Genomic DNA, 22623 nt, shown 5'->3' on the forward strand with positions numbered 1-22623 from the left:
AAAATGAAATCTTCAGTTATGTTTTTAGAGGGCATAGGAATTTGAGGGGAAGGACACTTACGTGTATCGTTAGACCAATGTAATGTCTGAGCATTGTTTGGCCTTCTTAGTAGGATATGTGAGTATGAGAAGAAAAATTCCTGTGGTCTTGGAATCTTTCAACTTTGCTGGTTAATTTTGCATTGAAACTGCCAACACAGAACATTCCCTTAGGACTATGTCGTTCCGTTTGTATTCTTTTCAGTGCCAGTTTTTGTACAAAAAAAATACCTCTTCATGTATACTCAGGAACCAGAATAAAGTAGCCTGTGCTGTACTCAGTGTTGCTACGCGTAGACTTGTCACTGAAAACAAGTTCAGGTATCTCTGCGCTGTACTGAGGTCACTCTGTAGGTGTAGCCATAAAACAGGGAAGGCACAAAAAAAAGTAAGGAATGTGCTGTGCCAATGTCCAGGTACAAAACTGTATGATAAAACTGAGGAGGAAGCTGGGGGGTTGTTTATAAAAGTTCTTCACTGAAAAAATACCCTCCTTTTGTGGCCACAGAGCCCTGCACATGTGCCGTTTCCTATCTCAAGGCTCTTATCAAGAACACTATGAATAATGACTAGAGCAGATAATTCTGTACTTTTTATACAATGTTTATTTAAATTAAAGAAATAAAACTTGTAATTCAATAAACATTCTGTCCTGTGTTTTCATTTTATTGCCATAGGAGTTACACAAAGCAAGGAAAAAAGGATTTTGGCTTAGTAGTAAATAAGGAAGACATCACTTTTCAAAAGATATAATTTGGGGGTTATCTAGACAATAAATCTTTCAGTAAATAGCTAATTATTGTATCCTTATGGAAAGTTCTTAATGTTTTCTCTATCCCCACTTATTGTCAAATATGTTGAAAACTGTAAAAAATTAATTAAATCCCCGTTTTCTTTTTCAGCTACTGTGACAGGCTTTCTCTATACAAATACAGAACAAGTCACTCTCAAAATTCTGAGAAGTCTCCCCATGTGGAATTCTTTTTAATTTCCATTCTGGAAATACTTACTCAGGTATGGTTCATGCATTGCTCTTCATCAAAACCTGAGTTTGCCGCCTTCACTGAAAACTTTTGGGGTACAACAGTTCATTAAAATTTTATTTGGAAAATGTTATATGCAGTAGGTGGATACACATAGAAAATTATAAAGCTATAAACTTCTCTTGTCTCCATTGGAATAGAAACTTTCTTCAGAAGTTTTGCAGGATAAGCACATCTTTTTCCTGAATTTGAATATTGCTCCAGTATGTTTCCAACTACTAGATACTTTCTAAATTCCAACATTTTTGTCTTTAAATTAATGTTAAATCAGAAACAGCTTGAGTTAATCTTGCAATACTTTAAAAAAGCTTTAAAAAGTGTATTTTTCTTAGAAATCATATATTTTTAGCTTATTTTTATCTTTGTAAGTATAAAAAGAAAAACAAAACAAACCCTAAGGCTTCCACTTCAGCGCAGTAGGGGTTAGTCACAAATGCAGATAATATAAAAGAATTTTAATATACATACCCTCACTGTGTTCCTCCCTCCCTGGCTATTCCTTTGTCTCATATTTTGTACGTTTCTGCAAGGAATTATTTTCAAGGATCACCCCATTTTAAAAAGTGTTGGTTATTGGAGGATTGGGGTTATAAAGTAGGAATGTTGTAATTTTTTTATATAATGTAGTTTTGTATATGAGCATCTTTCTATATGATGCTGGATATAAGTTTGATAGCCACTAACCCATATGTGGTACATTGTTCATTTTATATAGTGTGAAATAACAATCTTCATAAAAATAATATTTATTCTTTGCATCTATAGTAATCTATTAAAACAAGTAAAGAGTAGTCATAATTAGCATTATGACAGTATGTTTCATCTTAAAAGTGCTCTGCAATGTTAATTAAATTACAATTTAAAATTAAATTCTGCATTTATTTATTCCATTAATTACTACTGAATGACACTGGATTTCACAAGAGACGAAATCTACTTTTTGTATTGAAAATCTGTAATAAGCTTTTATGAAGTGTTCTGGTCTAAGACTGAGGATCTGATGTGTTTTGCAGTGAGTTTCATTTTCACTGTTTTTACAAAAGCTTGCTTCTTTTCATAATATGCAGCTTCGTTAATAAATGTTGGATAGACTGTACAGTCCCCTTTATATGCAATTACTTCTCCATCAAGAGTCAAAAATAGAGGATCACCATTGTTCAGTGGCTGCCAGTCTTGATCCTTAGAGAAAGAAAATAAATAGAATATATTTACTTTCAAGTTTTTGTATATCTCATGTGATTTCTGAGTTTATGCTCCATAATTATATTCTCTCCAGTTTATGGCAAAAGCTTTTAAAAGGATTCCTTTTAATCTTCAGTAGGTAACTTCAGGTTTCTGGCCCTCGTTTTCAGAATTCACTGGTAATGGTGAACTAAAAGGAAACTGCATATGCTCACAATTGATTAAAAACAGAACCTCATTTTAGAATTCAAAATTAGATGTATGTTTTAGAATATAAGCTATCCTTATATGAGAATATAAGATAGCCTTTTTCTTTTCAGTTTTAGGTTTGAAAGTGGTGTTAGATTCAGTGAATCCCAAGTCAGTTACTGCAATACTGTATGACCTTAGTGACAGAACTTACTATAGGGAAGGTTTAAAGTATTTAATACTGTAATTTTAAATATTTAGTATTAAAATATACTATAATGTAGCAAAAGCAACAAAGGAATACTGATAAAATGTCGCAAATGGAAACAATTTTAGAATTTACCTGCAGTTTAGGGTGAATAATAGCAATAACTTCATCATTCTTATTCCTGGGATAATCTACTTTCTCCATTATTTTAAAAACCTCAATTGTACATGGTGGAAATTCATTTCCTAGAAAGAATAAATGTAATTTAATGTCAAAATGAACAACTGCCTGTTAAAAAGAACAACGCGTTATTTATTCTCTTGAGAATGGCTTAAATCAGGTTGTACCTTGTCAAAGTTTACATGCTAGTGATTAGCTCATATATCATAAAAACGTCTAGCTCCAGACTTTTTGCCCCTTCAAACCCAAATTGCAGAAAGATGGTCCAGTCGTGTATTGTAGTATACGAAGCCCAGATCTAAATTTGCTGCTAAAATGTGACTTTTCACTGTATACTTAAAAAGATATATTTTATAGATGAAGAAATGACTGAAAGGCCTGTGTTTGATAGTGCTGCACAACACAGAATTATATCAGTGTTATTTAATCTTTACATTCCAGTACAATGGAGATTCTGACATGCACAGCTATATTCTTTTCCTTCTACTTCCAAAAAAAGCCCACTGACAAAATGTACTCTAACAGAATTTTAAACACCTATTTTTGTCAGTATGTATTTTAGGTAATACACAGGTATAGCAAAATCTTACAAAATTTGTTGACTGTAATTTTAGATAACAATGCACAGAATGCATTAAACACTTCTTAGTATTAATTTATGTATGTTCTTCATGTACATACTACTATAAAAATATTGTTAGCTAGTATTTCAGATTCTCAAAGCAACTGTAAGATAAGATCACATATAGTTATTGAATCTTCAGAAAGAGGAAATACCCTTAAAGCTACCCAAAGGATCTATACAGAAATTCTAACTTTCTGATGCCACACTTAGGTGGTCTAGAGAACAATCTCCTCTGCGCCCTTTTACCTGTTCAACTGTAAAGTGTTGTAGCCCAACCTATTTTTTAAAAAAAATATTCTCCTGAAATAGTCCACTGATATGACACAGGAAGCTATATTCTCTCATTACTTACTCTACCTTCATTAAAAAGTTGCACAAAATCAAGGCCATGTTTGACAATCTTCCTCATTTTGTCCAAAATATCAGCTCTAACAACACCCTGTGGCTGGGGACCCACCTCCACACCTGTTTGCAGATGAAGGAGATTATTAATATAGCCATAATATATCACATGCTTAGATTACACAGCAAAAAAAGATATCTGATTGGGTCTGTGTTTTATGTTGAAGAGGAATTGTAAAGCACAGCATTATGCAATTTTTAAGGCAAGCAGAAAATTTAGCTCACCAGTCAGGATCAGTTTAAAGAACTGTATGTACATTTTTGAGAGTGCTACTAGGGTAAGGAAAGGGTCACTACATATATTAGTTTCTCTTATTCTTTTCCTCATCCTATCTTTCCACGTTGCATTTTAGAGAACTCATTGTTTAATATGAAAAGCAAACAAATGATTTTTTTCCTATGGTTATGATTCCATAAATGAAAAAATTAACCACTTCCGTACAGAACATCATTTCCCCCTTCCTTTATTGTATCTTCTCTTTTCCTCTTCTTGTCTAACAACCAGTGTTTCAGCCAAGGCTTGTTTAGAGGATATAAACATTTCCTTTCTGAAGCTGTTACTTCTTTGTTATCCTCATGCATTATAAATATTTTCTGCAAATAGTGGGTTAACTGAGTTTAAGAATTTCCATCTGGTTTCTGTATTTTGTAAGCCAAGTATAAATCAGAACTCTTCAGAAGAAGAGATAATCATATACATTTGATTTGGTAAATATATTGTCAAATAGCTACTGGTGATCAGAGCACTCTATAACATAACGAAATAAGCAGATCTGGAAACTGGCATATTTTAAAATAATTTATCGTGGGTTAGAATAGTCTTTATTTTTCATATTTACCAACAGGATGCTTTGCTACAGATCGAGTTGTTGCATATTTCAAGCTAGGATGTTCAATCAGCAAAACAGGACAGCGTTCTGGAGCCAAAGCGTTCTGTGGAGATTGTTTAAAAAACTCTTTGTTATGCAAATATTTTAAAATGTTGTGCCACAAAAGATTACTGATGCAGAAGTGATTTACACAATGTCTTCAATATGTTGCCTTTATTTCATGGCCCTCAAAGAAGTAGGACATCTTTAGAAAACAGACAAAGCTGTATTTGTTGGTCTCCTTTCTATTAACTCATGCCAGGCATGCTCCACTGAACTTTGCTGTCTCCTAATATAACTGAACACAGTTCGAGTCTTAAATTGCTAAGAAAAATCTATTTATCAGTGTTCCAAAACTTAGAATCAAAATACTGTAAAGCAGATTTCAAGTATTTTTTTGTGTTAGACTTATGATTCTCTTATGGGGACACAGACTGTGAATTAAGCCTTAGTTTAACCATTTTTTGACACAGGAACCTATTTCAGGCCTCTTTCCTGATGACTGCCTACCATTGGCTCTTCATATAATTTTAATCATAAGCTTTCTATATCTTCAAATATTTTATAAACATTTAAATGGGATAGATGTAATAAAAAAAATCAAATGTTAAAATATACCTTGTTTCTAAGGAAAAAAAATTAAAATTCCACACCATTGGCCTAACCTTGATTTCATCAGTCATTGTCTAGGTCACTAGTACTTCAAGCCAGCACTTGTGCAAACCTCACTCTACCAATACTTATCAGCTTCAGGAACAGCAGAATTAAACACCTTCTAAAGACATATCGCTATTCCTATAAATACTGATGAAGGGAACATTTGTCATTACCTAGTTCCATTATTTTGTACGTATCTGTATTTCATAAAATTAGCATGTGTGACCCAAATTTATCTAAGTTCCTGACAGATCAGTGTGAAAGCAGATTAAATTGCATTCATTTTCATAGCTGTTATTCTGAGCACTCCTCTTTGCCCATCAGTCTTACTAACACTCGGTTTAACACATGAAGATTATGATGAGTTCAAATCGGAATTACCTGATATTACAATCAAATTATTAATTATCTCTGATTTTAAAAAAGTCCTATGAGTGATTAAATATTTTAAACAGTTTTGCAGAATAAAAAATAGTATATTTAAAGAAACTACAAAATAATATATAGTAATACAACATTACAACTAAAATCTATTTTAATAGTTCATTTAAATTAGTTTTACCTTGATATAATGAAACATTTGAATTGTAAAGTCATCCCTGGAGTTTTCAAGAATAAGGGTACCACCCATGTTAGAAGTGGTGTTGTGAAGGTCAAAAATAAGGTCATACGCATCATCACTACCTTTTGGACCAAATATATGATTGATTTCCTGAGCCCTTCTCACTTCATATGGAATATCTTCCACCACTGTCCTGCTGTTAATATCAGTACAAAGAAATTAGTAAACTCATTCCATGGCTTTACAGTCAACAAAATATGTATCCCCTTTTCTTTTTAATTCCATAACTGACTGGAGTTGAAATCAGCTATTTAATTACCAGACTGTTAAAACTTGATGAATTTGTGCTCAAAAAAAGCAAGCATGATTGTTAAACAGGTCTTACTATTATGTATCTTGTGCAGATGGGTAGTAAGCATTTTTCAATCTGATTTTAGTGGGAGACTATTCTCTCTTATTTCTTTACATCCAAAATTTTCTCCTATGCAGAAAACTAACTCAAAATTTATCAACCACTTAAACCACTTCCAAGACTGGATCCACCTCCTACTGAAGACAGTATTCAGATACTGGTCCATGCCCTTTTACTGTGGACATCACTCACAAGGTCTTTTGTAACTTGCTTTTTTTCTTGCCTTCTCGTCAGCCTTTTATAGTCTATTGTTTTGAGCTGTGCTGACCCTCAAAACTCAGAGAAGATTTTGCTACTTCAGATATATTCCTCTGAAGCTTCAATACTTGTAATCTCAGGTGACTATGTCTGTACTACGCTTTAAAAAAACAGTCTTAGCCTAAGGAAAGGTCTGAGATCTGCTTCCTGACTGTATAAGGGCTCTATAGGAAACTGATGTACAACATAAAGACATCTATCTTACATCTTAACAGTGTACAAAGCTGCTGCAGGTTCAGGCTTGTTCAACAAAAACAGCAAATCTAGTTTTGATGACAAGCTTGGGATACTACCCAAGTACAATATAGACACACCTAATATCTTTGGCACTAAATTATTTTCTTTCTCAATACATCTCAAGCTTTGTAATATTTTAATTTTGTAAGAAGTACTGGTATTAAGAAAAATTTGTTGAATACTAAACACCTTACTAACTGCATGGATATTTAAGCATTAAAAGAGGTTGCTGAGGAAAATTATGGGATCACCACTGCTGGAGTATCAGAAATGAGAAGACATAATCTATTAGGAACGTTCACATGTCGTTGATCTACTGGTGGGATGTGAGGTGGATTGCAATTTTTATGTGAGCCCCTTAAGCTCCTTTTTCTATTTTTATGATTCTGTGTATCACATAATCTACCTTTGTATTCTTTAGTTCTGTCTTTGAAATTCAAGGTTTCCTCACATAAGACTGTTAAATTAATACTTCTTATTGAAGCCAATGGGACTTCTACAATTACTTTCAGTAGTATCAGGATTTCACTCCCCTTTCTCTTATTTTGTAAAATCATTTGTAATCTTGAAGGGTCTACACTTAAAAGTGATCAGGTGAAGGTAGTCCAGTCAGTAGTGTTGTGACAGGACTCGGCAGCTTTACGGAGGAATATTAGTTAAAAAATGAAGACAACCAGCAGGTGTCTTAATCTGCTATTTTTTCAAATGTTCTGTTTTATGTTCTATGAAACATAAATTGTTCTATTACTTAAAAAATGAAGACAACCAGCAGGTGTCTTAATCTGCTATTTTTTCAAGTGTTCTATGTTCAAAGCAGCTGAAAACGAACAAACCCACTTTTTTTTCCCATACATTTGTCCTAAGCAAGCAATTAAAACAATGGCCTCAATACTTATGTGTTTAAAAGTCTGTTTATCTTATATATAATAATTAACAACAAAATTCTAAAATTAAAAGCCAGATGAAAAGATATGCAGAGTAAGAATAACCATGTTTACAAGATATATGTGATACATATTTCAGTCATATTCACCTTTACCATTAAAACCTTTCTGAAACATAATTACCTGTTTAGCATGCAACTATACCAGGCATAAGAATGTTTATATGGCAAAGTACACCTCTGGAATAGATGTCTCAAAAGCAGAAAAACATAAAATCCCATTAAAAGTGTAAAATCAATTACTATTTTACAGTAATTATAGATTGTATTTCTTCTAATAGAATAAGTCACTTAAATTATTGAGACTTTTGGCTATCATTTTGCCATAGAATACATTATTTTTAACTTAGCTAATTTCAAGTTTTCATCTTTTACTCTGCATAACTGAAATGAAATACAATTCCCTGATTTGTATGCCATTCTTTCAGATGCTCAGAAGTCTACCCTTAATTTGCTTTTATCTGCTATCTTCCTGCAAGTATAATTGTATTCAGAAGAGCTCCAGAGCTGAATTGCACAAGTGAGAAGTAATGACTTTGCAAATCAGAACAGCACTACTTAAGTTTACACAAATACAGATAATCTAATTTAAAATTCTGTGTTTAAGATTATGTGTTGGTTTGAGACTCTACTAGCAACAGTTTTAAAATTAATTTGTTTACACTCATGCAATTTGTTCTTTTGGGTTAAAGGTCAGTAATTTCAGTTATGTGACTGCACAGTTAAAATAGTAGTGGAACTTGTGTTAACATTTTTATCTGGAAAGGAATCTCCTTACAATTTTGAAAAACAGAAAAGTAAAACAACAGAAAGTACAACTGTTCTTACCCAAGATTATCAGGGTCAAAAACACGGTTCAGATCACAGTCAATGTATCTAGTACACTTCTTCACAGCTCTTGGGTTGGTAAGAAATGGTTTCACTTCCATTCCTGTTCTTTGAATCTCAGCTCCATTCTCTTGCCAGTGCTTGACCAAAAATACCCCTGATAACTCATTGCCATGAGTTCCCCCGAAGACAGCAACCCGTCTTAGCGGAGGTTTATCAACAACGGAAGAGGAAGTCATGCTTTTCAGCAGCTCTAAGAATTGCTGAGAGCAAAACAGAAAATAATGATAAAGTAAAACTTTTGTCTCCAAAAAAAATAAATATTCTACTTTAATAGGAAATTCTTTAAGCCTGTTTAGGTCAGATGTGAATGAGAGTGAATATTTCTCTAACAGTTTTCAACTCCCCTCGTGAGGCAGGGAGTTGCTAACCTGACACTCCTCCCTCTCTAGGAGCCCTCCCCTTCATTTACTATATTTAGGAGTATCTCCAAGTCTGTTAATGGTACTGTTACACAGTTCAAAAGTTAACTTCTCCAGGCAATCTCTATTAATATATGATATATAAGTAAATCTTGTACTACTGACAGTATGAAAAGGCTTTTTTAATGTAAACTTTAATAATGCACTTAAGTATCTCTCACATTTTTGCATTGCAAACTAGGTGTAACAAGTATACTCATGTATGTTTGAAGTTATGGGAACATTATTGTATACAAGGGCAGAATTATTTGAAGTGAGCAAAACCAGTAAAATATGAATCATATCTTGGCTTCAGATCAACACATAATGCTGAAACATCAAGTACTTTCATCTAAAAAAACCAAGAACAGCTGAGTTCCTCAAAGCATGTTGTTGCTTGTGTGACCTTTTTTGTTTTATAATATCTGAAGAACAGTGATTAGAAGGAACACTAGTTGAAATTAAAGTGTAATTTATCCATGACTGACTTACCTAGTGTTCCTGGCTCTAGTTCTATCTTGGGATCTGCCAACACAGACCTCTAACACATCAAAACAACTTTGCCAGTGACAGCCTTTTTAACTTCTGCAACTCTTATTAAAAAGGAAATAGATATAGACCACAATGGGACAATAGTTGTGCCCTCCCCCCAAAAAAACCTTAGTCAACAACTTGACTTCTTCCATTTCCAAAAGCATTCAGATAGGCTTCTGAAACTTAAGCCAAAGAGCAGCCAAAACTTCCATCATGAGGATCAAAACATTTTGAATAACATTTAGAATAAAAGGTCTTAAAAACAGAAAGTAAGTTTTACTGCTGTAAATGACAGAAGTATTTGCAATCAGTATCCAACACATAAGTGTAAAAAATGTTACATTCCAAGGGAGTAAATATTTATTCAACAGTTCCTTTTTATTAAGATTATACTCAAGTGACGGAGAGAGTATTTGGCTAGTGCCTGGAGGAGGCTTTGTAACACAGGCTGTAGGTTCAACAAAAGAAAGCTAAACATAGGACTTACCTAGACAAGTTTTGCCAGTAATATATTTCCTACAAAAGTTGCTCTCTATGTTTCAGCTTATGTACACAGATTTGCTGAACCTTACAGAGAGTTAATACAGAGCAACTGTTTATTTAAACACTCAACTGTATTACTGCTGTACTTAGAAGCTGTCAGATATTTAATCATAGTAAGTAATTTACTAAACAAAGCAGTAAAGTTGTATTTTACAGCACTGGACAGTCTGTACTGTCCTTTGACCCCAGTCTCTTTAGCAGTGGTGCCAAAACAGCTATTTACACGCTGCCTGAAAAAATGACTCATGCTCTGAATCTTGGTTTGCTGAATTTAAACACCACAGCAGTTTGAAAAGTAAACAGCAAAATGCAAACATGCAGTGCTAATACATATCGTTTATCTTTTAGTGCTGGTGGTACTGTAATGGTTTTAATTCCTTGCAAAACACTGAATGAAATACAGAGATCGTTTGTGTACTTACCTCATTTAACATGCAAGAAGTTTGTCTCCTAAGAAGAGCTTTCTTAGGACAGATACAGTGCATTTCCAAACATAGTTTAGCAACTAAAGCCACGGAGGCTTCTTTTATACTCTTAGAGCAAGTTAACTTCCAAACAGCTTTTAACTCCTGGTCTCCCAGGGTATTACAAGCACCCACGAATTTGTGGCATAAGTGCAGACACTTGGAAAGTTTTCAGTCTTCTGAATTAAACACCGGGACCAATCCCTTATTCCTGTGCTTTGCCAATACTTACACTTTGAAAAATTATGGAGGATATTTAGTTTATTAAGAAATCAGATTGCTGTTATGTACTACATACAATGATCTGGTAGTGCACCTGGAAGCTTAGAATGCGTGCCATGAGGTGAAAAAATATGCAGTAATAAAGCATAAATGAAGTCGAGCTGTCAAAGTCTCAAAGATATATATATATATATAAGAAGTGTAACGTGGCTTGTCAAAGCCTTCCAAGACTGAAGAAAAAGGATTACAAAAAAAGGACAGGCTCCAATCCTGCTGGGCGCCAAGGTTTTAGAGAGGAACCAGACCTAAGTTACACGGTTGAAAACAGCCATGTGTAAAAACCCAGAATAGTGGTTGAAAGAGGAGACACAGGGTAAAGAATGCTGATAGTTTTATTAATATACATGTTTGTGTTCACACATTTGTGAGTATTCAGCTCCTACCGCTGGTTCTTGACGTGCTGAACATGACACCACGTGAGCCAGGTCGACGGGTACGGAGAAAATTAAATAAATCCTACAGAGGACCCCTTTAATCGTTCCTGCGAGCTGCTCACCGTGCCGCCCTCTCCCCAGCTTGGGACCGGGACCGGTGCCGGTGCCGCTGCCCGCGGCCTCAGCCCCCCCCTCACCACCGGCCTCCCGCCGCCAACTGCGCCTGCGCCAGCACCCGCGGGGCAGCGCCGCCGTCTGTGGGGGGCGTGGCCGTCCCTTCCCGCCCTTTTCTCCCGCCCTTTTCTCCCTCCCTCGGGCGCGAGAGCGCGGCCGTTGGGGCCGTTGGGGCCGTTGGTTTTGGAGGGATTCGCCTCAGCCGTCGCCTTGAGGCTCCAGCGAGGACTTCAGGCTCGGGTAGCGCTGCCGTGGGAAGTGCTGTGGAAGCTTATGCTGGTATCTCCTGTTCCCTATCCTTAGCCTACTTTTTTCTTACAGCTTTAACTCTGGGGTTGGTTGCTTATCCTCAAGAGAGGGCAGAAGGCAAAACAGTAGCCTAAAATCATATGCACCCCCAAAACTGGCTTCATAAGCTGAAATATAGAATTCGTGGTGGTTTATTTTACAAGTATATCGCTTACTGGTGGCCATTAGTTTTCATAGTGCTAGCAGTGCAGTTTAAATCATGTAACAGCAGTGAACCAGAAGCTGCCTTAATGTCACATATGCAATTGATGTGTATCACAGAAATAAAGAGTAAATTGATCTACTGGTTTAGCTGTGGTAGACACTTGTGTTTCATTTTTACCAAGATCTCTAATACCAGCATATGGTTAACTGCCAGATGAAAACAAATGTAGAAGTAATGTTTTACATTATTTATATACACAAGTATGTGATATTATTCATATGCTGGTAAAGGCAATATGCGCCAGTAACTAACTGTGGTAGAAGAGCAACTAAAGCTACGCCTCAGTCTGTGTAGTATCCTTGATGTGTACTGTAATACAGAGACACTTACTATAGAAGTAGATTATTCAGGAAACAAATACAGCAAACAACCTGTGCCTAACATGCTAATATAGACTCCCTTTTCCTCATAATATTTGACTGATAATGGATTTTTTGACTTGTGAAGTATTTTATATATGAGGAAATTGGCTAAAGGTTTTAGGTCTGTACCATAAAGTACAGAAAAGAAGTTTATTTTTTGAAGCGTGACACTTCTCACAGAATAGTTAAATCAGGTTTTATTCAAAGCCATGTATGTTGCCATCACACTTTGCAGCAATGGATAAGTATGCATTTTCTATTAGTATTCTATTTTCAGGAATTAAAAAATATCCCTTGTATTTGGATATATATATACACACTTTTAAATTCAGAAGTGAATTCTGTATTTTTAAAAAAAGGAGAGAATACAACTTTTACGTCAAAAACGTAATCATTTGGGCCCTTAGTCTGCAAAAAGCAATTGCGTGTTACTTGGGTACTTGTGGATCTTCTAAATTCAGTACAACTACTTGCATGTTTTAGGCTTGTGTCTGAAGTGTGATGTGTGTCACGTGTACAGAGTTAAGAGAAACTGCCATAAAAACACATAAAATTTGGATGTCTTTACAATATGAGTTAGTTTACTTTGTTTATCTAACTTCCATACAGCAAATTTGGAGTAATCAATACATTGTTGCCTATTAAGTTACTGCAAAGAAATGAAAAGGAGTCTAGCTGACACTTCAACTCGCAGCACAGCAGGTACCATCCATCCTTTTGTGCTTTACCATTCATATCTCACTATGCTTTTATAGATATATCTCTATACAAACACACACACATGCAGCACTCAGTCATAGACCCCCATTTTCTGAGTGGACTCAGATGGGTTATCTGTTTTATTGCAGCACAGGGCAAGATTTTGAATGGAGGCAGGGGATGGTCACTAAGGGAAATGTTTCATTTGTGGAATTATGTGCAGGACAGAGGGGTGGGAATATAAATTCTGTGAGGCAGTGGCTGGTCTGTTACATGTTTATGAAATGTAATTCTTTTGGGTGATGTAAAACAATTGTTAAATTATTTACATATTTTAAGCGTAGATTGTGTATCCTTTTGTTATTGGTATAGTATTATTTGAATTTTAATTTTAGGTTGTCTGCCTGTACCTCTGTTCAATCAGAAGAAAAGAAATAGACAGCCCTTCACTTCAAACCCACTTCAAAATGAGCCAGGTACCAGTTCTGGGACTTGGACTTACAATATTTCTCCCACATCACTTGGTAAATAAGATGTATTTTATTTTTTTAATGGCTCTAAATCCAAATCTTAACTTTATGGTTGTATTTTATTAAATTAGACATTGTCTTTATCAAGAACTGTATGCATCCTTTATGTTTATTTCTGAAAAGTTCATTATGTAAAAAATGTCCTCCAGGAAATTTCTTTCTCCTCTATACAATTGAGCTTTTTATACTTTGCGCCTAGAGGGAGTTTGACTCTTTGTGTGTTAGAGGATGAAGTAGCACTGGCATTTAAATAGAGTCTCTTGAAACTCTGACCTTTTGTTTTCAGTTGATTTCAATCAACATTCAAGTCCTGTGTTACAAGAAGAAACATTTATAAGATGTCTTTCTTGTAATTCAGAAGAGAAATTCTGTCCTTCAAATTGTGCTTGGAAAGAATGATGCAGAATTCTGCCTTTAGTGCTTTCATTATGTTTTACTTATAATAAAGTTTAAAAGTTTACTTATAATAAAGTCTCTGTGCTAATAAGTCTAATGTCTGTAACTTAACCAACTTGTTAGAAGTTGCCTTATAATTACAGATATCAAAGGATCACTTTCCCTTTTTTTTCCCCTTCTCCTTCCTGTGTGAGACTATTTGTGGAACATTAAGCAGATAAAGTAGTTGGAGCCCTAAGCAGACCTATTGCCTTTCAGTCTTTTCAGTCTGTATCCATATTAAATCCTTTGTCTTTTGAGAATTAGGCTGGGGAACTGCAAACCCAGAAGTGGCTGAACTAGAGAAAGCAGCAAACAATGGGTATGTAAAAGCAGATTATTTGTTGCTTAATGATTTTTATTCGGGTACTGATTGTTTCACAAACTATGATCCCTGTGTCTGTCTTACAATAAAGCTGCTACTATGTCACTGATACTTTAAACTTATCTTTGAAAGCCAAACAGAACATCAGGTGGCTCCTTCCTGTATGAAACCACCAAATGCATCAAAGTCTGATTTAGCAAATGCTGGAAAAAACTTGTATGCCTGCAGGTTGGTGGAGTCTTTAATTTTTATTATCCTTCCTTAACCAAAATTATTCTCATGTGAAAATATATCTTACATTTTTCTATATTCTTGTAGCATTCAGAGACACCCCTTTAATTTTCAGATCGCTGTAGCCCTAAACGATTACTTTGTGCTTATGAGCCAAAACCCACTGAAATTAAGTATCTTTCCAGTGTACCTAATGAGGCCTATTAATTAGACCTAATATCTAGCCTTATTATCAGGCCTAAAATTCAGTCTTACCGTAAAAGTTGATTGGATTTTGCTGGTCTTAGATGTAAATTTTTGAGATTCTCCTTTACTTGAAGTTTTGCCCACTTTCAAACCAAATTTATTAGTAGACTCAAGTAGATTTCTATCAGTGTACAGTAGAGCAATTTTATATCAAAACTGAATATAGTTGTGAACTCTGTGCTTTTATAAAGCAAGGAAAAGTTTACAGATTCAGATGCACAGAGCTGGCAGGAAAACTTCCAGCAATGTTGTAAGTGTCCTTTTTCTCTCTTCTCTTCCTCCTATTCCTTTCCAATGGCAAAAAGAAGGTGAATGTTTCAAACAAGTGCCTTCAAAGGCAAAATGGAATGGAGGTGGAAGGAATTTCTGAGCTGCCTTTGTAAAATGAAGGGTGTTAGAAATAATGTCAGCACTAGAGTTTGTTGTGAAATTACTTCTTTGGTGGTACAAGAATTCGGAAATATCACTGTCAGAAGAAACTTTGCTTATTTTATTTTAGTGTTATGGAAAAGATGTGAATCTTGGCTCAGGAAGGATCCCTTATACTGGGCAGGACAATAAATAAGCAAGCTTTTAAGGCCTATTGAGTTCAGCTGGGTTTAAGCACAGGTGTGATCACTGTGCTGTATATGGAGAAATTTAAGTGCACACTCAAGTGCTTTGAATATTTAACAGATGTTTTAAAAGCTACAACAACAATGCATAGATTGCTTTTATATACTTTAATTACATATCTGAGTATTCAGAGTAGATATTGTGATACTGAACTATGTCTAACGTTGTACTGCAGGGCGGAAGAGAAGGCTCCCAGTACTAAAGTCTGGAACAGAAATGAGTATACTCCTTTAACTAACACAATAGATTCAAGATATGATAGTGGAATTATTCGAAAGTTTGAGAGCCTTTCAAACAGCTTGAAAACTGTTCAGCAGCAAAAAGCCCCTGATAACCGTAATTCATCTCAGTTTATCAAAACAACAGAAACCAGCCAAACATATACATCTAAAGGACAATGGCCACTGAAACCGAACACTGTTTCAAGAAGTCAGCAGGATCATAGTCTGGCATATAAGTTTAACCACAATATTCAGCAAAATAAAATGAATGAAAAGCAATTTGATCGTGTTCCAGAAAACAAAACACAGGTAATGGGAAGAATTAATAGGAAGATACAATGAAGAAAACAATAAAGAAAATTAAGGAAAGATGAGGTTTTTCATCAGTCCTAGCTGCCTTAGTAAACCCTTAAGTTTCTGAAAATTTAGAAATTAAATTTTCATACTATAATAACCTACAATCCTCAGCATGATCCTGTCAATTGGCAGGGAGTTGTTTGTACAGTCTGAACAAATATTCTAATTTTAATGTAAATATTGGATATTTAACATAATATATAAATGCCTATGTGCCTTTTAAAGTTGCCTGAGTGTGTATCTCTAACTTGAGTTTTCATCTTCCTCTGAAAGGTAGTTTCATCATCCCAATTAAAAATGAAAGAAAAAAAGAATTTGCGAATCATATCTGCAGTCATTGAAAGCATGAGGCATTGGAGTCAATATGCTCATAAAACTGCACTATTATTTGAGGTTTTAGGTAAGCATAGTAGATTGTGCTATAACTGATAATAATAGTAAGACAACAGCCAAGAGAAAATGTCATTAACTGTAGGAATGATAGCTGAAATACTTAAAACCACAAAATACTGACAGGACAACCATGTAATTTTCCTGCTGGGAGATCCATTCAGCTATCAAAGGTGACTAAAATAGGAACAAAATTAATAATACAGTTATCCTCCAACATTTAAGCTCTTTCTATCCTGTTTCTTTTCTTTCCTTGTTTTTAGAATGTATTAGAATAAATTTTCCTATTAGAAATGAACCTTCTTTAGAGAGGTACAGTTTTACAGTGATTTTTAATACAGTTAATCTGAGAATAAATTCAAGTCTGGAGTACTTCTAAACATAGCTGACTTTTAGTGTGTTTCACTTCGCTTTTTAACTGATGTTATCTGAGAAATGAACATGCAAAAGACTGAAATGACTAAACTTTAAATCAAGGTGAATAAGAATATACAATGTAACGGCACCTCAGAAAACTATTTTTGACAAGGTTGCAAATATTTAAAGTTGGTTTGCGTATGAAGATCCATAAACCTTAAAGAGAATTGTGTTGTGCTCTGCTTAACAAGAGAATGACCTGTTTACAGTGATGGTTATGAAAACCACGTTTGGTCACTCAGTTTAGAGAGACATCATACACAATTTCACGATTGAAAGACTACATAAAGCCCATAATTTGTATTGGAGCTTCCTGTGCTGTCAGCACAAGATCTCACAGAAAGCTGCTGCTGACTTGATATATCTTAGTGCTTTTGTGTAGTAAATGTTGTCATGGTATCTTTGTATATCATGCTTAGTACTGCTTTGACGTTTACAGCATGATTTATTTTTGCTAAATGGTATAGGCACACTTGATTCTGCAGTCGCACCTGGAGCATATGGAGCAAAGTATTTTCTTTTGAGAGATGGAAAGGAGATTCTGCCTTGTGTATTTTATGAAATTGTAAGTATTTGTGGTACATAACACAGACATCACTAGCTATAATCCCTTTTATGAAGACAATAATATGTTGCTGTGATAAAACAGAAAATTACTGTGTAGTAAAAAGGAAAGCTGGATGCTTGTACCTTATTGTTCCCAAACTGGTCTAGAGCCAGTCATTATTTAGGTATCCCCAGACTTCTGTTTCAGCAAAAATGGTGGGACTTTCAGTTTAGCTTCTAAGTAGATAATAGCAGAAAAGCTGATGTAAATGCCTTCTGCGTTTGATGTAGCCTTCAGAAATCCACTAATATCTAACAGCTGGACATTTTCGAAGCTTTTATGGTAGAAAGGTGATATAATTTTTTAATTTGTTTATTATGCTTTTGATGAAGGACCGGGACCTTCCAAGACTAATTAGAGGTCGAGTGCACAGGTGCATGGGAACCTATGACACAAAATGGAACATTTTCAAGTGTGTCTCTGTAAGACCAGCAACTATTCAAGAACAAAACACTTTCCAAGATTTTGTTAGAATTGCAGATGTTGCAATGACAGCATATGTAAAAAACAATGAATGAAATTTAAAAGTAGAAATGGTTGTCCAAAACCAATTTTCACTAATCGTTGCCCATAAAGGCTGGACACCCTAAAGCATCTACCAAAGCTAGTGCTGAAAATCTGATTAAATAATTGAAAATATCGCTATGTTGTGTTATCCAACAAATGTTATTAACAATGTTTTGATTCCACTATTACTTTTCATAGCTTATCTTTCCCAGTTAAATACGCAATGACAGGGTTTTGTTACATAGTAGATTAGATTTTACTGGAGAAATTCTGAATTAAAGTGTTTAAGTTTTGCAGTAGTCCAAGTGACTTAGAAAAAGATCATCAGTACTAATTCAGGTTGCCATTGCTTTTCATTATCTTCAGTTTCTAGAAAGTCCTTCAAAATGTTGACTATATACTTTTGAGGAGTATTTGGTTAGAGTTTAATGGCTAACAAACACCAACAGAGTTCTCTCTGGCTCTGTGTATTGCCTTAAAACTGCTCTTTGGTAGAAAGTAAGGAGGTGCTCTGTATTCCACTTCAATTCCAACTAATAGGTTCCCTTTCCTTTGCTGGATTACAAGAACACATGTAAAAGCTTTTCTAGAAATGAACATAATAAATACTACAGAAGGATTTCACAGGATGCAGCTGTATTCATATTGTCCCCATTGATATCTTATCTGATTCATGTTTTTTAAAAAATAAATAATCAGTAGAACACCTGTATAAAATAGCAACAGCCCCCGAAGCTGTAGGAAAATTGCTTGAGGACACAGAGGAAGTCAGAGAGAAAATTATCTAAACACAGAACTTCCTTGCCTTTGCCATAGAAATATCTTTCATGAGGGATGGACCATGTACATGTTTATGTGTTGTTGCCTTCAAACATTAACTTTCATAGATTATTCCTGCTGTTTCTATTTCCTTTTCCCCTTAGCTAGTTCCCCTACTTCAAAAGCTTTGTAACAGATCTGTTGGGAGTTGCAAAATAAAAGCATTATCAAGAAAATGGTGAACACTGTGATTTTTTTTTTTTAATTTTATTATACAGTGTTGGCAATTGGAAATTTCACATTTAAAATAATTGAAATATTGTATCCAACAAGTCAAATACAGAAAACAGTTAATATTCTAAAAAGGAGCCAGCTAGTCAACGCAGAAACACATTAATGGAAAATACAGCTTTTAGTTACACTTAAAAAATTATATATTTAGAATAAAACTTGAACCTGGTCCAGTAAATCGTTTGACTTGTAACAGGAAAACGCTTTTACACATTTTAACGCGCAGACAGTCTTTATTTAAAAAAGTGATCTGTCAGTGTGAGCACATGGATTGTGAGCAACACCCCCCCTTAATGTTCCAGTTCAGGACCTGAAGTACAGGCTTCATTAACTTTGTAAGAATCACTTGCCTTATCATCTCTACCTTCTGTGCTAAGCTGGTTCTGAGAGTGGGTGTTTCATGGAAAGTTTTGTCTATCCAGTTGTTGAGGTCATATACATCTATTTGATTTCTTTTATATATTATAAAATATTAAAGAAAGCTCCAAATGGAAGCATTAGCTTAACTCATAAAAGGTGCAGAATATTAGAGCTTGATGGTGTTCACAACAGAAGTTGAGTTTTAAGAAGTAGAGGATTTGGTACAGCAGTGTTGTAAATTGTAAGACTCCATTGTAACAGTAAATTAAAACTATGAAGGAAGCGTCAGCTGTGGGACCAGACCTGCCAGCAGCACGCAAATGTCGTTGTGCTGCTGCCTGCAGGTGGATGATTGAGGGGTCCAGTTCTGCTCATGGGAAAGTTACTTTAAAAAGGAGTGACAGGAATGGGTCAGTTGTGTCTACTAGGTATGTTATGGCTGTTAACAAAAATCTAAAATAATTTTACTTTCAGTAAGTGTTCAGATCTTTGCAAAAAGAAGTTTTCTACTTTACACTAACAAATCACTTTTTCTAGTGAAACATTAAGTGAACAGTCGTAAACGTTACACAAAACAGAAAAAACCCTACATAATACAGTTTATACACATCACTCAACATTTTTCAGTTGTTGCTCGTTTTGTTTTTTAACTGTATTGATCCTGTCTTGTATAATGGTTCTAGTGTAAAGGCACAGGTTGGTTAGGAAAGAAAAGCCTGCATCTCTGTCTGTCTACTTTGCGGTGATGATTTTACATGTTGTTTGTTATTCCTCGTTTCTCTGACTCTTACATGAAAATTATCAATTTCAGTCATTCATTAAAAAAAGCGTAAAACATTACTGAAAAGTACATTACAGAAGTGACTGAAATTTATTCTTCTTACTTTAGAGGCATTCCTTCAACCCATTTTGTTAAATATTTGGAAGATTTAATTCCTTAGTCACTGTGAGCAAAAACGCATAGCATGTGCACGCTCTCTCTCTGTACTTAATTCTACATTGAAATCTGTATTTTCAAAGAATAGTAATGGAACTTGCTAAGTTTATGTGCAGAATTTGCTTTTAGAGTGCATGGAAATGTAACAACAGACAATTATTTTGGAAAACAGTGCAATGTTCCATTGAGTTTAGAAGGGTGAGGAATGTAAACAAGGCTGCAGAAGTCTTTGACATTTACTAAAATAACACAGTGATTGTTCTATCTGTTTGCATTTTCTTATACATCCTCATCATGTCTCTGTCCCTTCATGTACATTTTCCATTAAAAAAAAAAATAATTCAGGAATCAGTTGGACTCAGCTAAGTGAAGAATAATAAATTTGATCACTTGGTTTGTGCCAAAATACAAAACTAAGAAGTACAGCTCTGAATTAAATATAATCTGATTATTTCTTTTTAAATAAATAATAGAAAATAAAAGATGAGAATAGAATTAGAATTCATTTTTTATTTTAAATGAAAAACATAGTGGTGGGGTGAGATTAGAACCCAATGTTTCTTTTGCTTAAGGCAATCAAGTGCACTTATTTCAATGCTTGATAGTAATGAATTGAGTGCTATTGTGGAAATCAGTCTTTGCAAATTTCACATACAAACCCATGAAATCTGGCCATTTGCTAGTTCTGACATGGCATCAGATTCTTATTAATCGTGTTCAGTAGCACTTCACTCTTTTTTTTTTTTGTTAACAATAATGGGCTCTTGATAGTAATGGAAGTACTAGAATCTAGTTTGTTCTGGTTTGTATTATCACTACTTCCAAGGGCCATCGGGCACATACATTTTTGTAAACACATTTTTCTTTTACACCTTAAAAAACAAACAACAAAACCCGAAATCTACAGTTGTAATAGTTCAAATAATTTTGTAAAAGTCCACCTAAAATTATAATTTAAGAAATACCAAAAGCAAATTCTTAGCTTTTCTTTTTCCTGTTGTTAAGCTATTAAATCATCATGAAGCCTTTGGAAGTAGTTAGGTATCTCTCTCTCTGGAAAAAAGTAATGAAATTTTATGCAAGTCTTCATGAAGATGACTCTAAATCTTGAAGATTAGATCAGTATTAAAAAGTGTGCTGACAACTTACAATATGCAGGTGCTATGAATACATATAGATTAAAAAGAAACTTTTTTCTCGTATACAATTCTTTTTAGATATCAAGCTTAATTTTAGGCCGTGGCTACTAGTAGGCGCTTTTTCACTAATCAAAATAATTGTAACAAAATATCATTATTGATTTTAAAATTATTGGGTTCATAAAAGTTTTGACATCTAATAATATATAAAAAGTGAATTGAAGCTTTTAAAAGACTTAGGATTTTGAGACACAAAAGAAACTGGGAGGTAGACAGATGTTTTGAGGATAAACAGATTTTTTTGTCTAAGGCATTATGCCACTATATGTTTAGAGCAGTATAAAGGCTGCTGACTAGTCTTATTTCAATTCCAGAGTGTTTGCTGCTCATACTTACGGAAGACTATCAATGCACTTTTGGTCTTTGTGAATCTGACCTTCTCTTCCCCATCTCCTTTTTTCTCTTTAGCAATACAGCTAAATGGAAGTGCTATAATAATTTCTGCCCATTGCCTGTAGACAGGAATGTTCTGTTCTTAAACAGTAATAAAATACTATAAAATAGTAGGTATTGGAGTTGGAGATATGTGCTCTTTTGGTGCATATTTTGCAAAGAATGGTAAAAAGACAGACAACATGACCCCAACAATTGCCAGCATATACCCCCAGCCAATCTGGCAGTCTCCTGCATAGTAGATGTCTGAATTCTCACAGAATCTCTTCACAGTAGCAGAGTTGAAACCAAAAGGGTAAACCAAAAGCCCAGAAGCCATTATGAACACTAGAGAGGAGAAAAAAAACACAACAATTATTATTGAACACTTAATTCCTTTGAAAAAAATTCCTTCTTTTAGAAAGGCAAATATATGTTATATTAAAATCAATGGAAAAAGTCAGCTTAAAATTTATGATTGTCAGATTATCTTCCTTTTCATAATTACCTCTTCTGGACTGCAGTATCATAACATGGTAGCAAGTTGGCATTGGGATTTTTTCATGAGAACTCTTGCCCATTATATCACTTCAGAAACGTTGCAATCCAAATTATGTAGTCATTTAAAAAGTAAGATGATTCAGATACAGTGGAATCCAGAGGAGAAGAATTTCTAAGTTTGCAGATTCCAAACCGGCTTGATTTTCTTCTCAATAGCATTTTTGTACTTGAGACAAACAATTACTGTGTTCTGCCAAACAAAAACTTTCAATGAAAGAGTTT

At 34.6% G+C, this 22623-nt stretch overlaps 3 protein-coding genes across 4 annotated transcripts in view; 1 reads left to right on the forward strand and 2 right to left on the reverse strand.

The window, feature by feature from the left end:
- Positions 1–621: 621 nt before the first annotated feature.
- Positions 622–10657, reverse strand: ASPA (aspartoacylase). 2 transcript variants are annotated; one of them, XM_074844937.1, is made up of 7 exons: positions 10595–10657; positions 8635–8897; positions 5957–6152; positions 4708–4801; positions 3824–3931; positions 2797–2906; positions 622–2261 (listed from the first exon to the last, which is right to left on the reverse strand). In XM_074844937.1, the coding sequence occupies exons 1-7, from the start codon at positions 10655–10657 to the stop codon at positions 2049–2051; spliced, it is 1047 nt and encodes a 348-aa protein (XP_074701038.1). In that variant the 3' UTR covers positions 622–2048. The 2 variants fall into 2 exon arrangements, with proteins under 2 accessions (XP_074701038.1, XP_074701039.1); XM_074844938.1 differs by lacking the exon at positions 10595–10657 and adding an exon at positions 10117–10185.
- A 2344-nt stretch (positions 10658–13001) lies between these two features.
- On the forward strand, positions 13002–18152 carry SPATA22 (spermatogenesis associated 22). Its single transcript, XM_074845327.1, has 8 exons — positions 13002–13044; positions 13437–13565; positions 14268–14328; positions 14464–14559; positions 15599–15953; positions 16275–16401; positions 17276–17373; positions 17748–18152. Exons 1-8 carry the CDS (start codon positions 13002–13004, stop codon positions 17931–17933), a joined length of 1095 nt encoding a protein of 364 aa, XP_074701428.1. The 3' UTR covers positions 17934–18152.
- Positions 18153–20063: 1911 nt separating this feature from the next.
- Positions 20064–22623, reverse strand: part of LHFPL7 (LHFPL tetraspan subfamily member 7) — a 64497-nt gene continuing 61937 nt past the window's right edge. Inside the window, exon 3 of the mRNA XM_074844939.1 lies at positions 20064–22188. Coding sequence (XP_074701040.1) covers positions 21962–22188 — 227 coding nt within the window. The 3' untranslated portion in view covers positions 20064–21961. The remainder of the gene's footprint in view (positions 22189–22623) is intronic.

Source organism: Strix aluco, chromosome 19 (genome assembly GCF_031877795.1).
Source record: "Strix aluco isolate bStrAlu1 chromosome 19, bStrAlu1.hap1, whole genome shotgun sequence".
In the NCBI taxonomy this organism is placed as follows: Eukaryota; Metazoa; Chordata; class Aves; order Strigiformes; family Strigidae; genus Strix; species Strix aluco.

Bases quoted from the DNA above. Each gene is read 5' to 3' on its own strand.
- ASPA (XM_074844937.1), bottom strand. From the start codon at position 10,657: ATGCACTGTATCTGTCCTAAGAAAGCTCTTCTTAGGAGACAAACTTCT. The intron at 8,898-10,594 runs GTAAGTACACAA...TTTTGCTCTCAG, and splicing joins CTTCTTGCATGTTAAATGAG to CAATTCTTAGAGCTGCTGAA. The intron at 2,262-2,796 runs GTAAATTCTAAA...TCTTTCTCTAAG, and splicing joins TTATTCACCCTAAACTGCAG to GATCAAGACTGGCAGCCACT.
- SPATA22 (XM_074845327.1), top strand. From the start codon at position 13,002: ATGAAAAGGAGTCTAGCTGACACTTCAACTCGCAGCACAGCAG. The intron at 13,045-13,436 runs GTACCATCCATC...TTTTAATTTTAG, and splicing joins TTCAACTCGCAGCACAGCAG to GTTGTCTGCCTGTACCTCTG. The intron at 14,560-15,598 runs GTTGGTGGAGTC...GTTGTACTGCAG, and splicing joins AAAAACTTGTATGCCTGCAG to GGCGGAAGAGAAGGCTCCCA.